Source organism: Myotis lucifugus, unplaced genomic scaffold (assembly GCF_000147115.1).
Source record: "Myotis lucifugus unplaced genomic scaffold, Myoluc2.0 scaffold_141, whole genome shotgun sequence".
NCBI lineage: Eukaryota > Metazoa > Chordata > Mammalia > Chiroptera > Vespertilionidae > Myotis > Myotis lucifugus.
Genome location: NW_005871189.1, coordinates 2,023,436 through 2,041,397, shown reverse-complemented (window position 1 = coordinate 2,041,397; position 17,962 = coordinate 2,023,436). Strand labels below are relative to the sequence as shown.

At 42.6% G+C, this 17,962-nt stretch overlaps 1 protein-coding gene across 1 annotated transcript; it reads left to right on the top strand.

Moving 5' to 3' along the window:
- Nucleotides 1–14,582: 14,582 nt before the first annotated feature.
- LOC102427661 (olfactory receptor 9A4) lies at nucleotides 14,583–15,527 on the top strand. The gene has a single exon (XM_006094736.1). The coding sequence runs from the start codon at nucleotides 14,583–14,585 to the stop codon at nucleotides 15,525–15,527; it is 945 nt and encodes a 314-aa protein (XP_006094798.1).
- The last annotated feature ends 2,435 nt before the right edge of the window (nucleotides 15,528–17,962 follow it).

Below are 17,962 nucleotides of genomic sequence, written 5' to 3'. Positions count from 1 at the left end.
CAAATGAGAAACAATAGGAAGAGCAAATATGTGAGAGGGAAAAACCAGAAAAAGACAGGGAAGAGGGAACATAGAAAGAGAATTAGTGTGTCTAGAGTGTGTATACGATAGGGGTCTGTGTCATGACCCAGAAGCTGTGCACCAACCCCTTTCAAAAGTGTCTCTTCAAGTCTTTCTGGGCTGTCTCTCTGTTGAGGACTGTCACTCATGCAAATTGCTCCAACTAGGATCAAGCAATTAATGGAAAGTCAGAGTTTTGAGTCAATAAATTTCTTTGGGGAGATCTTCTAGTATTATTTGCAAAGATAGAGAGCAGAAAGGACACAGGGGGTCACAGAGATAAGCCTCAGGACCAGGCAGCTGCTCTGCCAGCAACTGGAAGGTCATCAGCGTTCTGCCCAATGGTGCTGCCTTGCTGCTGCAGTCTCCCCTGTGCCTCCCTGACTCCCCTCACTCTCGCATGGTGGTTGGTGGAGGCATGACCTTCAACTGTGCTTGAATTCTGGTGTAACACTTGCTTGTTGTGGAATATCAGTCTGCTCCTCTCTATGACTTCCCTGTCTGGACCTTTATTTACTCAGCTATAAAATGAAGCTAATAACAGTACTAGCTTCCAGGGCTGCTGCAAAGATTAAATGAGTAAACTACTCAGTACAGTGACAGCACATGCTAGGGGCTCAAGCAGCTCTTGTCATTGTTCTCATTGTTCTTGCTACAGCTGCCAGTGAACTCATATTGCCTTGGCCCATCATCTCTCCACCTTCTTTGGGGCCAACAAGTGTATGAAATGTGTGTGTGTGTGTGTGTGTGCGCGCGCGCGCTCGCAAGCTAATATTTTCACGGCTTTATGCTGTTCATTGGAATTTTAGGTCACTGAAAGGATACTTTTTAAAACTGACAATTGTCCAAAAAAATCAGTACTGTGTATAGTTATACTTTCGCCTTCTCTCTGGCCCATAAAGGCTGCACCTGAGACTGTGTCCTGATCACCAGCAATGGCATTCCAATTTAAAGAAGAGGGTTTGGCCCTCCACCAGTTTTATACCCATCTCACTGACAAACCTTAACACTAGGTCTAAAATCTATACCCAGCCCTGATGAAATTCAAGCCCATCCTTATGTCTGTGCTACAGAGCCTGTCCCATACGCAACTCTAAGCCACTTACCTTAGTCGCTAAGCAGTGTCTCCTTCTGGAGCTGCTTGCATTAAGAAATCATGTCTAGAGATTCTTGCCTAATGGGTCTACTCTGTGACATGAGCGACATAAAATATGTGGTCCATTGCTGTTGGCAGGGTATTGCAGCTGGCAGGGATGTACTGGTGTTGCAGCTGGCAGGGATGTACTGAGGCTTCTGCACAGCTGGAACAGTTGGCACTCTGAGTGGGTGACATCTCCAATCCTTATGCTGACATCTTAAATAAAGGCTTACCCTGTGTCACCAAGTCCAGGACCTAGAATGTGAGACAGGAGTCCTTTTGGAGACCAGAGAGTAAAGATGCTGTTTCTGTCCCTTCTCTTCCAAGCATGAGTGTTCTTGGATCTCCCTATTCACTGTCTCCAGGCCCTTGGTTTCTTGATGAGGTTTAGAGCTGAGCTTATGCTGGATGGGAACTTAGACTCCAGCAGAGTGATCTCCATGGGAATGATGGGAAACCAAGGAGTCCTCGGGGGATTATGAGACACTGGTGTTACTGCTTAGGTTAATGAGAAGTTTGTTCTGAGGAAGTAACATTTGAGAAAAATATCTGAATGAAGAAAGGGACAGAGACCTAGATACACGTAAGCAGTTGATGGCTTAGGATTGGTCCCATGGCAGTGCCTGTATCCTGGCCCTTTCCTTCCTCCTAGATTTTCCAAAGTAAAATGAGATGATAAAGGCACAAAGGAATTTTCCAGCAGGACTATGATTATGGCAGCTGAGGTGCATGACCAGGATTAGATCCAGAGTTTCCACTCAGAGATTTCTGTCTCCCTTTCATATCCAAGGTTTTGAAATCTGGAAAGGAGGGAATGTAGACCCAGGGCCATAGCAGCTTCTTGTCTGAGTTCTCCAGTGTCATCTCTAGAAGTTGGGAATTGAAACAGTTAACTTAGGAGGAGACATCTTCCTTTCAGAAGAAGGGTGACATCTCCAACCCTGATAGACACATTTTGGGAACTGTCCAGACAGAAGGGCTTGTCTCTGGCTCCTTTGAGAAGATGCACACTTTGGGGATGAAGGTGAAGGCAAGATGGGAGAGGACTGGGCTCTGCAGTAGACTTTGAGTCACAGTTCATTCTCTCAGAGCTCAGTCTTTATGGATGCCACCCACATAGCCCCAACCACACCCCCAGACAGAAATAATGACAAAGTGATAGCAAGTAAAATGTTTCCAGTGAAGACAGTGAAAATGGGTTCTGGGTTCAAAACCCACAAGGGTTGGTCAGGGTTGGCCAGGGTTGGCCAGGCAATCTCTCTGTTGGTCCCGCAACTTTAGCTGTTTTTTTTTTGTGATAGAGCTATTGATAACAAAGAAGATTTTAGGTCTTTCAGGACAAAATGGGGGCTAATGGTAGAAAGCAGCATATAACTACTAGGGACCTCAGGCAGGCAGAAGGGGGGCTTTTCAAAGCAGAGTTGGAGTCAGGACATCTTGAGAGTTGAGACAAGTGTGTGGCTGGGTGTGGGCTTTCATGACTGCATTAGTGTTCTATTGCTTCTGTAGCAAAGTAAATGCTACAAAATGCTATTGCTTCTGTGGATCTCAATGCTACCACAAGTTTGGTGGCTTAAACACTACCCATTTATTATCTTACAAACCCTACAGGCCAGAGTTTGACACAGGCCTGAGTGGGCTAAAATCATGGTGTCACTAGGGCTGTGCTCCATTCTGGGGGCTCCTTACTTTGTGTAGGGCCTAGAGATTGCCCACATTCTTTGGCTCATGGTTCCCTTCTACAATCTCCAAAGCCAGCAACACTGCATGTCTCTGACTCTTCTCTGATCATGGAATCTCCCTCTGACACTCACCTTAGCTGGGAAAGGTTTTCTACTTCTATGCATCTCAATGCAGCCACCTGGATCATTAAGAATAATCTCCCAATTTCAAGGTCCTTAATCAGATCTGCAGTCTTTATTGTTAAGTAATATTACAAATTCTCAGGGACCAGGCATGGAGAGCTTTGGGGCAACATTATTCTGCCTGCCCGTTGGCCTCTTGGATCACCTATCTCAATATTACAGGTTGAATGACAGCCTGATGCTTCAGGTTCCTCAGCTGTGAAGTTCCCTCTGCTAACCCACCATGGGGCTAACTCCCCTTGGCACCCGCTCAACCACCCTAGACACTGAGATTGTCATGAGCCACTCACTTAAGCTCATGGAGTAATCTAAGAGGAGCACTTAGTTACTGTTATTGATAAGAACCATCCACATTCATTGATATGGTAGTTATTGAGCACCTACTTTGTGCCAGAGTGCACTTTATTCAGCTCCAAACTTTTGTCTTTGATTATGAGAACTTCATGGACAGAGTGATCTTTCAAAGTATATTTTTGAGTCTCAGAATCTCAGAGTTGGTAGGATCTTCACAGGTTCCTCCGGCCAACCCTCTACCCTGTGCATGGTTCCCTGCTGAAAGCAGCCCTTTCTGCTTTTCTGACCAGAATGCTGAGCTAGGAGTCAGGAGCCCCAGTAAATTACTGTGTGACCTTTGGCAGCCACTCTCTCTGGGTGTCAAGCTCATTGTATGTAAATAAGCTGTGGAGGACATTTTCTTTCCATCTCTGACATTCTCTGGCCCTTGTTAATATCATGAGTCTTTCTAATCTCTTGTTCTCCCACCCCCAGATATGGCTCTCTCTCTGCTCCAGCCAAGGGAGAAAAGGCATTTTTTACCCTGACATTTCTCTAAGCTGGTTCTTCTCTCTCTTTCCTCCTCCTCCTCCTCCTCTTTCTCTCAATCTCTGTCTCATTCTCCTTTCCTTCATCTCTCCTTTGCCTTTAATCCAGAGATATTTTTTGCATTCACAAAATATCTGAAAACAGCATAACCCTAGATTTATAACATTTGCTTTAAAAAAATTTTCATATGGTTCAAATGTACTTAAATGTAAACAGTAACAAGTAGAATGTTTTTTCTTTTGTAATGACCTTGGAATATGAACACAGGCTTTTCTCAGGTAAATGCAGGTTCCAGGATACTAAGACTGTTAAATTTATGTAAGAAAGAAATATTTATGTATAGAAAGATATAAAAATAAAAACATGAAGTAGAGGCTTGCTTGATTTATATATAGGATGACCCCCAAAAATGTATAAGACAATTTGAATAATTATAAAGGCATTGTTTTATTAAAATACATTTCATTTTCAAAATTGAGCTACCAGCTGTTAAAGAATATATACAATTTTTAGGAGACAACTGTATAAAGTTCTCTTGCAAACCAATAAGTTCACTAAAGAGAAATATAAATTTTTTTAAAATATGAAGAATTCAAATTAAAAATTAAAGAATCCTGAGGCTGGTATGCGAGAACAGAGAGAGAGATAGGTAGGGGTGGATCTGGAGGCTTGTGGCATGCAAGGAAGGATCCTTCCGCTCATTCCCTCTTTGGGGCATAGGGACTCAAAATTTGGGGTAATAACCCTACTACCTACTATAGTCAAAATGACTTTTTCTTTCTCTGGGCCAGGATGACTTCCCTTCTTGCCTGTGTTCCCAGAGTGATTAAGTGGGAAAGCCAGATATAGATATAGCACGAAAATTTAACAAAAATATATTTTTTAAAAAGTGTTTTTTCAGAAATTATGCTGAAAATATAGCAGTGGACATGGTCTCTTCCCAGAGGGAGCATATTTGCTGAAGACTGATGTCACCACATGAAATGAAAACGTGTATACAATGCACATATATGCACAGACATGCACAAATACACACACACATAATTACAAGTAGTGAATCGTCTCGAGAAAGGAACGATGAGGTTATCTTGGGTCTGAGAGTGATCTTTGGGATAATTCCTGCGGAGGAGTGAGGAGATTCTGGGCAGAGGTTGAGGTTGAGCTGTGATAGGTTGTAACAGGGGCTTCTATGCCCCAGGAGCTCTGGAGCTACGATGACCCTGACAGGTTGTCCTGACTCATGTCCCAATGAAAACATGGGGGATGGACATTTGCATCTACAGGCCACTGGGTATGGTCTGCCTTAGGGGAAGGGCTACAGTCTCTGGGTGGAGGGGGGAATTTCTCTTTGCTGAGTGCCATTTCTGGGGATAACTTCAGCTGTGAGCTGAGGGATGACAACCTGGGTCCTGAAGGGGGTCTCGGCAATGCACACAGCATCTACTACAGGGTGTTTGGAGAGCAGCTGGCAGGGAACCTGAGCTTGTCTGTGAAGGTTAGGAAAAGCCTCTACAAGAGAGTGATCATAAGTGACAATGGGTGGAAATAGAATGAGCACTCTGTGAAATGGAGCCGAGTGAGCGAATGCCTGCCAATGAAGTCTGCAAGAATGTCAGTATTTCTGGGCAGCAGGCAGAGGAGGATGAGTAACTCGCAGCAACATTAGGGAAACACATTTCTAGAAGCCATGCAGGCCTTGCAGGATTTTGGGCTTTATCCAAAGGGCAGTGAGAAGGCGTCAATTAGAGGAGAGACCTGATGTCATCTGTGTTTTAAAAGCTCACTGAGGCTGCTATGTGAGAACAGAGTAGAGAGAGATAGGTAAGGGTGGACCTGGAGGCTTGTGCCATGCAAGGAAGGATCCTTCCGCTCATTCCCTCTTTTGGGCATAGGGACTCAAAATTTGGGGTAATAACCCTACTACCTACTATAGTCAAAATGACTTTTTCTTTCTCTGGGCCAGGATGACTTCCCTTCTTGCCTGTGTTCCCAGAGTGATTATGTGGGAAAGCCAGATATAGACATAGCATGGCCTTGAGGTTGGGCCAAGTTGGAGTTTGGACATTCACCAGCTTTACTCGCCTATAAAATCCAGTCAGGGACCTACATTTAGGTACTGAGGCTGGTGTAGCCTATAACTACTCATGATGTTGTCTGTAAAGAGTTGATTCTGACAAAAAGTTTAGCTTTGAAGAGGGCTCCATGACAAGGGGTAAGGAGTGGAGAGCCTCTGCAGGGACTCAAAGAGTAGCTGCATTTCTGCTCCTTGCTTCTTAACTTTGGGCAAGATGGAGAAGAAAGGAAAATGACAGCATGTCCACCAATGCCCTGGTATTTCAGATGAGAAAACCAAAGCTAAGGGCTGAAAGCTTACACTGAATATGACACAGCTAAGAAATAAGAAAAGGAATGAGCATGTCTGGTTCCAATTTCAATGGCTCCTCTATGATTTTGCATTGTCTTGGGATCCTTTCACTTTCACCAAAGATGTTACACTTTATAGCTGAGCTCACAATCTAATAAGCTCTACTGGTTGGAGATTTCTATCTTCCTTTTTTTTTTTTAGTGGATTAAAAAACTGTGGTACATCTACACAATGGAATACTATGCTGCTATAAAAAAGGAGTAACTTTTACCATTTGCAACAGCATGAATGGAACTGGAGAGCATTATGCTAAGTGAAATAAGCCTTTCGGAGAAAGATAAATATCACATGATCTCACTCATATGTGGGATATAATGAGCAACATAAATAGATCCAGAGACAAATGGCAGGGGAGGTGGGGAAGTTAGAGATCAACCAAAGCATGCATATTAGCATAACCAATGGACACAGACACTGGGACGGTGGGGGCTTGCCCTCAGGGGTGGGAATGGCTCTGGGGGGCATCAATTGGGGAAAAAGGAGACATATGTAAAACTTTAGACAATAAAAAAATAAAAAATGAATTTATTGAGGTGACATTAGTTTAAAAAATTATACAGGTTTCAGGTATATAATTCAACACTGTTTTCCTTTTTACAGAAAAAAAATTTCTATTCACATAAGAAGTATTTGCAGAAAGTTACTAAAAAAGTTGATAGAGTTTGGCTAAAGGGATACCTGTTTGGGGAAAGGTCTGGAAATTACTTGTCACACTCTGACATCTTTTAGAGTTACTTAAATCCTCTCCTATTCCTTAGTTTTTTTAGTTTCTCCATCTCCACACCCACCCCACAAACAGATTCTACTTATCTCACTTTGTCTACTTATTCTAATACCTTTTGATTCACTCCAGTGTTATCTTTATCCTTCACCAAACTTTATCTCATTTCCCTCTTCAGCAAGCCCCCAATGAGGAACTATTTCCTGTGTTATATACTTAGAATTTATTTTTTAAAAAATATTTTCACCCTAGTTGGTGTGGTTCAGTATTGAGTGTCGACCCATAAACCAAGAGGTCACCCGTTCCAATCCTGGTCAGGGCACATGCCTGGGTTTTGGGCTCGATCCCTAGTAGGGGTTGTACAAGAGGCAGCTGATCAATGGTGTATCTCTTACTTGGATATTTCTATCTCTCTATCTCTCTCCCTACCTCTCATTCAAAGGAAATCAATATTTTCATCTCCATTAAGATTAATTTTTATACTATAAATGCAGCTCTTTCAAGTATAAGTTTCAATGAGTTTTTACAAATTTCTACACACATCAAATCACGACTAAAACCAAATTATGAAACATGTTCTTCACCCAAAAGGTTTTTTATGCCTCTTTCAAGTAAGTCTTCATCCCCAACTCCAGCTTCAGGCTACTTTCTGTTATTATAGATTTTTCATTTCTTGAGTTTACTATGGAAGTACAAAGGATTGACTTTATGTTTGATTCTTTTGCTCAATAAAGTGCTGTAGAGACTTAGTCATGGTGATGCATCTATCAATAGTTCCTTTCTTTTATTGGCTGGGAAGTGTTAGTGTTTAACTGTATGGAGTTTCCACCATTTATTAATGCATTCACTGATTGTCATTTGGGTTGTTTGAAGTTTATTATGAACAAAATTGCACCAACATTCATAAACATGTCTTTGTGTGCATATACATTTTCATTTCTTGGAAAAATATCTAAGAGTGAAATGGAATTACAGGCTTGTCAGGTAAGTGTGTGATTACCAGTTGTTGTTTATACCATTGTCTATTCCCACCAGCAATGTATGAAAGTTCCAATTGTTTCACATCTTTATCAAGAGTTAGTGTGGCTAAAAACAATTGAAGATATGTTTTTGGGTCTCTGTTTAAGTTTTCTATTGTATTGGTCCAAAGGTCCATACAGCTACATGATATTATGTCAAAAACACAGTCTTTATTACTGTATCTTTATAGTAAATTTATTTTTTCCTGATTTATTTCATTAGTTTTTTGATTTTTAAATTACAGTTGACATAGAATATTATATTACAGTTTCAGGTGTACAATATAGTGATTAGACATTTACAAAACTTACTATAGTAAGTTTCTAAGTAAGGTATTATGAGTTCCCCAGCTTTGTTCTTCCTTTTGAAAATTATTTGGGCTATTCTATATTTTCACATTTGCATAGAAATCTTAGAGTTAGCTTTTTAATGTTAACAAAAAGCTTCCTGGGATTTTTACTGAATCTATAATTGGGAGAGAACGGAGATTCTAACAAAATTGTGTCTTCTGATTCACAAAAATAGAATGTGCTTCATCTATAGATCTTTAGATTCTCTGAGCAATGTTTTATAGCATTAATTGTATAGGTCTTGCACATAATTTGCTAAATAGATCTCTTAATTTTTTCATGTTTGTGAGTTCTATTGTAAATTAAATATTTTATTTCTATTTCCAATGTTCCTTGCTGGTGTATAGCAATACAGTAGATTTTTGTATATGGAACCTTTATCCAGTGACCTTGATAATCACTTATTAGTTCTAGTAGCTTTTTTGGGGGGAATTCTTAGGATTTTCTATATATAGCACTATGTATCTCTAAATATATAATTTATTTCTTTATTTCCTGACTGTATGATTTTAATTTAATTTTCTTTCCTTTTTGCATTAGCTAGGATTTCCACTATAGTCCTGGCTAGAAGTGGTGAGAACAGATATCCTTGCCTTGTTCTCTATCTTAAAGGGAAAGATTGGGTCTTTCATCATTAGGTTTATGCTAGCACAAGGATGTTTGGTCAATGCTATTCATCAGTTTGAGAAAGGTCACTTTAATTACTGGTTTGATCAGGGTTTTTAAACCATGTGTGTTGATTTTTTGTCAAGTGCTTTTTCTTATTGGAATGATCATGTGGTTTTTCTCTTTAATTCTGTTAACATGGTGAACTACTGATTAATCTGCTGGTGGTGAACTGACTTTTCATTTCTGGAATAAAATTATCATTTGTTATGGCATATTATTCTTAAAATCCAGGTACATGTTTTGTGACTCTCTTTATGTATTGGTGGATTTTATTTTCTAACTAGAGGCCCAATGCATGGATTCATGCACCAGTGGGGTCCCTCAGCCTGGCCTGAGGGGTTTGGCTGAAACCCATTCTCCAACATCTCCTGAGGAGTCCCTGAGTACGAGAGGGCACTCTGTAAAGTTGCTGTCACTTGGCAGCTCCTACGTTGATCATCTGCCCCCTGGTGGTCAGTGTGCATCATAGCTACCAGCCAGTCAGCTGGTTGACCAGTCACTTAGGCTTTTATATTTATACTAGAGGCCCGGTGCATAAATATTTGTGCACTTGGTGCGGGGGGGGGGGGGGTGTCCCTCAGCCCGGCCTGGGACCTTTCGGAGGATGTCCACCTGCTGGCTTAGGCCCACTCCCGGGGGGATCAGGCCCAAGCCGGCAGTCAGACATCCCTCTGGCAGCCCGGCAGCCCTTGGGGGATGTCCACTTGCCAGCAGGGAGCAGGCCTAAGCTGCAGCCGGACATCCTTAGCGCTGCGAGGAGGCGGGAGAGGCTCCCACCACCACTGCTGTACTGGAAGCCATCAGCCTGGCTTGTGGCTGAGCAGACCTCCCCTTGTGGGAGCACACTAACCACCAGGGGGCAGCTCCTGCATTGAGCATCTGCCCCTGGTGGTCAGTGTGTGTCATAGTGACCAGTCATTCCCAGTCGTTCTGCTGTTAGGGTCAGTTTGCGTATTACCCTTTTATTATATAGGATAGAGGCCTGGTGCATGGGTGGGGGCCAGCTGGTTTGCCCTGAAGGGTGTCCCGGATCAGGGTAGGGGTCCCGCTGGGGTGCCTGGCCAGCCTGGGTGAGGGGCTGATGGGTGTTTGCAGGCTGGTCACATCCCCTTCAGGGTTGGGGTCCCCACTGGGGTGCCTGGCCAGCCTGGGTGAGGGGCTGATGGCTGTTTGCAGGCTTGTCAAGCCCCCCCCCAGTGGGGACCCTCACCCCATGGAGGTTTGGCCAGCCTGGGTAAGGGGCTGATGGCTGTTTTCAGACTGGCAACACCCCCTTTAGGGTGGGGGCGTCCCCACTGGGGTGCCTGGCCAGTCTAGGCGAGGGGCTGAGGGCCGTTTTCAGGCTGGCCAAGCCCCCCCGGCAAAGGAAGCTCCCAGCCTCTCCTTTTTTTCTTTTTTTCTTTTATATATTTTATTGATTTTTTACAGAGAGGAAGGGAGAGAGATAGAGAGCCAGAAACATCGATGAGAGAGAAACATCGATCAGCTGCCTCCTGCACATCTCCCACTGGGGATGCGCCCGCAACCCAGGCACATGCCCTTGACCGGAATCGAACCTGGGACCCCTCAGTCCGCAGGCCGACGCTCTATCCACCGAGCCAAACCGGTTTCGGCTTTTTTCTTTTTTTTTATTCTGAGATTTATTTACCTTCTATAATTGAAACTTTGTAGCCTTGAGAGGAGCTCAGAGCTGGCCAGGTCCGGCGGGAGGGAAAGCCTCCTGCTCTTTCCAGCTCCATGGACTTTATTTATCTTCTATAATTGAAACTTTGTTGCTTTGAGTGGAGCTCAGAGTCGGCCGCGGCAGGCAGGAAGTTGGCTTCCTCCATCATTGGGGAAACCAAGCCTCCTGCTTGCTCCAGCTCCATGGCTGCCAGCCGCCATCTTGGTTGGATTAATTTGCATGTAGTCGCTCTGATTGGCTGGTGGGTGTGGCTTAAGGTATAGCAAAGGTACGGTCAATTTGCATGTTTGTCTTTTATTAGTGTAGACTAGAGGCCCAGTGCACAAAATTAGTGCACGGGGCAGGGTGTCCCTCAGCCTGGCCTGCACCCTCTCCAATCTGGAAACCCTTGGGGGATGTCCAACTAAACCAGCAGTCGGACATCGCTCTCACAATCCGGGATTGCAGGCTCCTAACCGCTTGCCTGCCTGCCTGCCTGATCACCCTAACCACCTCTGCCTGCCTGATCACCCCTAACTGCTCCCCTGCTGGCCTGCTTGCCCCTAACTACCTCTGCCTCGGCCCCTGTACCTGGGACCTGGGGTTCCCTCCCTCTGGTTGGCCATAGGCACCTGGGACACTGGCCGTCTTCGCCCATGGCCGCCCACAGACACCCGGGATCAGGAGCAGCTTCGCTCAGGCTGGCCACAGCTGCAGGCACCCGGGACCACGAGTGGCTTTGCCCGGCCCAGCTTCATCAGGAAGGACGTCCAGTCTAATTAGCATATTACCCTTTTATTAGTGTAGATAAATGTGTTACTTAAGATTTTGTGTCTATGTTCATGATGAATCTAGGTTTGTATGTTTATTTTCTTATGATGCCTTTCATATCAAGATAATTCTGGCCTTATAAGGAGAATTGGGTTCCCTTCTCCTGAATTTTCTAGAAGATTTTATATAGGATTGGTATTAGTTCTTTCTTAAATATTTGATAGAATACACCAGTAAAACTATCTTAACTAGTAGTTTTCTGTGTGAAAAGCTTATTAATTATGAATCAATTTATTTAACATATATAGGATTTCAGGGTTTTTTTTCAGACACTTTTGGTAATTTTAATCTTTCAAAAGATTTCCCATTTCATCAGGTTTTCAATTGATTACTCTTTTACATTTCAAAGAAAAACAAAAATTTGATCATATCTTTGGTTGTAGATGAGGAAATTAAGAGTGCTCCTGTCATACAGACTTAGTGTTGACTAAATCGATCCAAAATTTTTGAAGTTTAAAATGGTGCCAATCAAAAGCAATGATTACAATATATCTACCTTTTGATCAAGAAATTCTAACTGTAGGGATTTATTCGAGCAATATAAATGTGTATGGACTTAAAAATATCTGTGCATATTTGTAGCATCATTTTTCATAATCAAAATGGAAACAATAAAAAATTAGCAACAGAGGTCTAACAAAGAATAGGACATCCATATCATGGAATATTACACAGAAAAATAAGTGGGGTAATATGTACTGTTAAGTGAGAGAGAAAAGTGCGTAAAACCGATTTTCACAGCATTTCCTTGAAAACAATATACAATCTTAGATAAATTCCTCTAAGATTGTGTGGTTGGACTTGGATAATTTAAGAAATTGTAAAGAAAATTATTCATAATTTATGCCCTTCTGCACCAATTAAAATGAACAGATTTAAGAGGTATACTTGAAATTAAATCCAAAATCCAGATACATGTTTTGTGACTCTCGCTTTTTCTGTCTCCCTCCAGAACCAAGCAGATTTCCAATTTGCATTTTTTTTCAGTTGTTCCAGGTTGTAAATATAGCTGCCTACATTGGGCTGTCCTTATGTGTCCCCCACTTTGAAGTGCCCAGCTGGTGGTAATCAGGGACAGGCTGTACAAATCAATGGCTGGATGAATCTTGCTGGAGTACATAAAGATGCCCACATGTGGAAACCTGAGACAATACCAGAGAGGGGAGTTGAATTTAGGGGTAGCACCCTCCACAGTGTTCTGGAGGGCACACAAGGTTAGGAACAGGAGGCTCTGTAAAATGAGTGGAGGAGAAATCAAGCTTTGCAGGGGATATTTTATGAAGTCGAAACTTTGACTGAGACCAGTATGTGGGATTTTGTGGTATCGGTGTGCGTTTTAGAGGTCAGATGTGGTGTCTCCTATTGTGAGGTGGGGGCTGATTTTGGTTCTGAACAGCTAAGAGTATCCCGGGAGAGCACTGGATGAAGGGCAGAAGGGGGTATATGCATAGAGTTTTTTCAGACATTTGGAAACTTAGACTTTGGGGCCTTGGAGAAGGCAGCCTTGGTATTGAGAAGCCTCTGGTTGGTGAGATTTTATGTTTTCCCATGAAGCAAAAGTTTAAAAAGTTCTGAAACTTAATTGGTCAAAATGGGCATAACTAAAAGTTTGTGCTGCTCCCCCTAGACTGATTGCTTAGGGACACCATGAACCTGGGCTCATTAAGAACAGGTATCTCAGTGACTAGTCCCCTTGGGAAGGAGGGAAGTAGGAGGGAAGGGGGGAGAGAGAGACCCTCAGCTTCCCACAGAACTGTTATTTTGGGGCTTTTTCCTAAGCTCCTATCTGAGACAGTTTTCTTTTTCATCATGAGTGAAGACAGCAGTAGGTTGCTCTAACCCCTGTGCATGGCTCAGCAGTAGCCATACAGGAGTTAGCCTTGGCAGAGCGCTGGAGAACATTAGCAGTGGTGGTGAAGCCCTTCCATGGAGGTGAGTGTCTTCAGGTTCCTCCTCTATGGAAGAAAGAGTAAGGTGGGATGTTCTGGGTCTGGTTGCTGTCTAACACAGGGACACCTAGAGCGTGAGGAGTGGGCTAGGAGAGCAGCAGGACAGACAAGTTCATTTCCAAGTCCCCTGTGCACAACAAGGACAGATTCAGTTCTTTTCCGACCTGATGCTAGGGATAGAGGCAGCTCCCTGACGTCTCTCAGGATCCTTCTTTCTCATCTTTTTTTATTTCCTGTTAGTTATGCAGAGATTGTGGTGAAGCAGGGCACTGAGCTCTTCCAACAGTTCTGTCCTTGAGGCATGTTTGCCCATCAGTAGAAGAGCACAGTGATATTGGGAAGGTTGCATCCCCAATATATGCCATTATATCAGGGGAAGGAAGGGAAGGAAGGAAGGGAAAATGGTAATGTGAGGCAGGAAGGGAGACCAGGAAGAGAGGGATTGAGGGGATATGGCCTAGTTAGTCCTGGCCAGGACCAGGACCTATGTAGTCATATATTATGTGTCCATATACTCATCACCTACAAAAAAATTTTAGCATTACTGTGTGTGTGTGTGTGTGTGTGTGTGTGTGTGTGTATTTAAAAAGTTATGAAGGTGGGTCTGTGTAGTACCAGTGTAGATGAGGGATGAGGGCTGGGGTTCAACGTTTCATACCTTACACTTCATTTGGAATTCCATCATATTATCTGATACAGTTCACCTAAGAGGGAATCGGACAATTCCAGGGGCTGATTAATCCAGTTTCTAAAATAAGCAGTTTAAAATATCATAGCCTATATCCCCTAGAGAAGACACTTCCAGTGGGGAAAAAAAACAAGAAAGATTTTCTTCACACCAATACAGAAGAAGCTGCCTTCACCCATTCCTGACAGTGAGCATTGAAGAGGCAATATTTAGGTCTGTCTTTGTTCAGAGCATAGTAGTAGAGGCAACTCATGTGATCATCTGTCGAAATAGTTTCTCATCCTAATCTGTCTTCCTACTCTCTTGAGAACAGGACCATGTGGAGCAGTGCCACCTATATTTTGATATCTGAGTTTCACAAGGAGCAGGAACAAGGACTAAATGATGAGCAATCACTCAAGTGCCACTGAATTTTGTCTCCTTGGCTTCCCTGGCTCCGAGGAACTACACCATATCCTCTTTGCTACCTTCTTCCTCTTCTACTCAATGACATTAATGGGAAACACGGTCATCATTATAATTGTCTGTGTTGATAAACGTCTACAGTCCCCCATGTATTTCTTCCTTGGCCACCTCTCTGCCTTGGAGATCCTGATCACATCCGTTATCATCCCTGTCATGCTTCGGGGGTTTCTGCTCCCCGGGATGCAGACAATATCTCTGGCTGGATGTGTTGCCCAGCTCTTCCTGTACCTTGCTGTGGGGACCACAGAGTTTGCATTACTGGGAGTGATGGCTGTGGACCGTTATGTGGCTGTCTGTAACCCTTTGAGGTACAACATCATTATGAACAGCCACACCTGCATCTGGGTGGTAATTGTGTCATGGGTGTTTGGGTTTCTTTCTGAAATCTGGCCAGTCTATGCCACGTTTCAGCTGACCTTCTGCAAATCAAATGTGTTAGACCATTTTTATTGTGACCGAGGGCAACTTCTCAAACTATCCTGTGATGACAGCCTTTTCACAGAGTTTATTCTTTTTTTAATGGCCATTTTCATTATTGTTGGTTCTCTGGTACCAACAATTGTCTCCTACACTTACATCATCTCCACCATCCTCAAGATCCCCACTGCCTCTGGCAGGAGGAAAGCCTTCTCCACATGTGCCTCACACTTCACCTTTGTCGTGATTGGTTATGGAAGTTGCCTGTTCCTCTATGTGAAGCCCAATCAAAGGCAGGCAGCTCAGTACAATAAGATAGTTTCCCTGCTTATTTCTGTGGTAACTCCTTTCCTGAACCCTTTCATCTTCACTCTCCGGAATGACAAAGTCAAAGAGGCCCTTAGAGATAGTGTGAAACACTGCTATCAACTTTTCAAAGATTAACTCTTCTCTCAGTTTTAGGTGGGGGCATGATCCCTACTGGGGATTATTTAGTAACTTAGGAAACCCTATCTACTCTATCACAGTTTACCATCATTACAAAAATCACAGTGGGTACCACTTCTGGTCATACCATGGAAGCAGATAAGGCAGGTAACAATGAAACCCACGCTCTGCCCCTAGAATGTCATAGCTTCAGTTACTCTTTATTTCTACTGATGAACTCCTTGTGGTGTGAGGGAAACTAAAGAAAGCAAATGAGTACTTTTGTGTAGAGTTCTATTAGCCCAATTAATTTGCTTATAATTTGTTTCTGAAAATGAATTACTGAGGTGAGGTAGGAAGTGAGGAGGGAGATGAAGTGAGAGATGGCATATCATAGTACAAAGGAAGAAATGCTCACTTTGCTTCTTCATCAAATGTTGCTAAGAGTTGTCCTATATTTTTATACAATTTCTTGAGAAGATGGCCATATTCATTTTGCACATCCCATGGTTCTTTCTTTTTCTGGCTGTGTATTTTATTATCCTGGCCCCACTCCTACTGCAAAGTACATATAGTGTTACTTACACTTTGCCACAGAACTGGTCAAGAGTAGTGACATAGAAATTAGTATGCTTCTCAAAATCGTTGTGCTACAAAAAGATGGAAATATTTGGCAATAAGAATATGGGAAGTTCCTTTTGCTAAACTTCGGGGTATTGCTCAAACCTTTCCTCTTTGTGACATGTATTCAAATAGACCCAAAAGGAGAGAGACTCACTGCCCTCATATATAGTTTCTTTGGTTTTTCAACATGTCGTCAGCCATTCCTCTTCTTCCTGCCTTTCTTGCTTTCGTTTAACCACGAACTTCTGTTTCTTCTTCCTCTCTCCCTTTGTCTTCCAGTCTTCATGTTTCTTTTTTTCCTCCCCTTCCCCACATTTAACTATGACTCAAGGCTCTGGCCTCCTACTGATAATACATTCTGATTCCTCCTCTCCTCCTTCATCAATATTTCCATTGCTCTCCTGTAACTCCAGTGATGCAATGTTTGAAATTGCCTCTCTGAATGCCCTGCTCATATTTTCTCAGATGAACCTAAGGAGGGTAGGAAATTCCTGTAGCTGAGTTTAGAATATGAGAGGAGAAGGAGATTTTGGGCCAGGGGACTACTAATGGTACATCAGACATCTCTTGTGTCAAAGCACCAGTTTTTTTTTTTATTTGGTCTTTTTTTTCTTCTCTTTATTGATTAAGGTATTACATATGTGTTCTTATCCCCCCATTATCCTCCCTTCCCCTCACTCATGCCCTCACCCCACTGGTGTCTCTGTCCATTGGTTAGGCTTATATGCATGCATATAAGTCTGATTGATCTTGGTCTTTGATTCTCAATGAAGGAAGGTTACTATCTTGATTAGCCTGCCATAACAAAACCCCCTAGACTGGATGGATTAAACAACAGAAATTTATTGATCCCAGATCTGAAGTCTAGGAAGTTCAAGATCAAGGTTCTGGTGAATTCAGTTTCTCTTGCGGGCTCTGTTTGTGGCATGTAGGTGACCACCTTCTCTCTATGTTCTCATGTGGCATTTCTTGGTGTATGGATATTGGGAGAGCTAGAGCCATTTCTGGTATTTCTTCTCTAGGGACACTAATCCTATCCAATCAGGGCCCCACCCTTATGACCTCATTTAACCTTAATTACTTTCTTAGAGTTTCCATCTCTAAATACATCTGTACTGGGGTTCACAGGTTCAACATATGAGTTTTGAAGGGACACAGACATTTAGTTAATAACGCTATTATTCTGCCCTTGCCCTGCAATCCAAGCTTATACTCAACCAGAATGTCCACTTCATCTTCACACTGGGTACTGGGAGACAGATAGCTCCTTCCTGTGGGGGCTCTCATTTACCCAGCTGCAGGTGTCTCTTATACAAAAATGGGGGAAAAAACCCTCACTCAGACCCCCTCTAATATATACACACCTTGAAGCCTCAATAGCTTCTTATTCTCTTTATTTATTTTTCTCTCTGCTCCTCACAACTGAACACAGACATAGTCAGATATTAAAAAGCAAATACTAATTGTAGGCTTTTATTTGAACTCCTTATTTACATGCAGTTAGCACACCACAAAAATAAGTCTTATGTATAATTGAGGTATGTCTGATGGAATGTGTTGCAATTTTCACTTAATTTAAACATTGGCCTCTGTTAACATTCACTTTGTTATATGGTCATAATAACGAGAACAAAACTGGAGACAATACTGCTTCTAACCAGGAAAGTTTTAATAGTTTCTCTGTGTAAAAATTACTTGGTGAAAGTAAAATGCTTACCCAGATAGTATCTGATACATATCTCTGAAAAGACGTTTACTTTTTCTGTTTTATTTCCACATGTATTTCTCTATATTCATACTTAATGGGGCATAAGTATGAATAGATGTCA

Coding starts and splice junctions, on each gene's coding strand:
- LOC102427661 (XM_006094736.1), top strand. CDS start 14,583: ATGATGAGCAATCACTCAAGTGCCACTGAATTTTGTCTCCTTGGCTTC.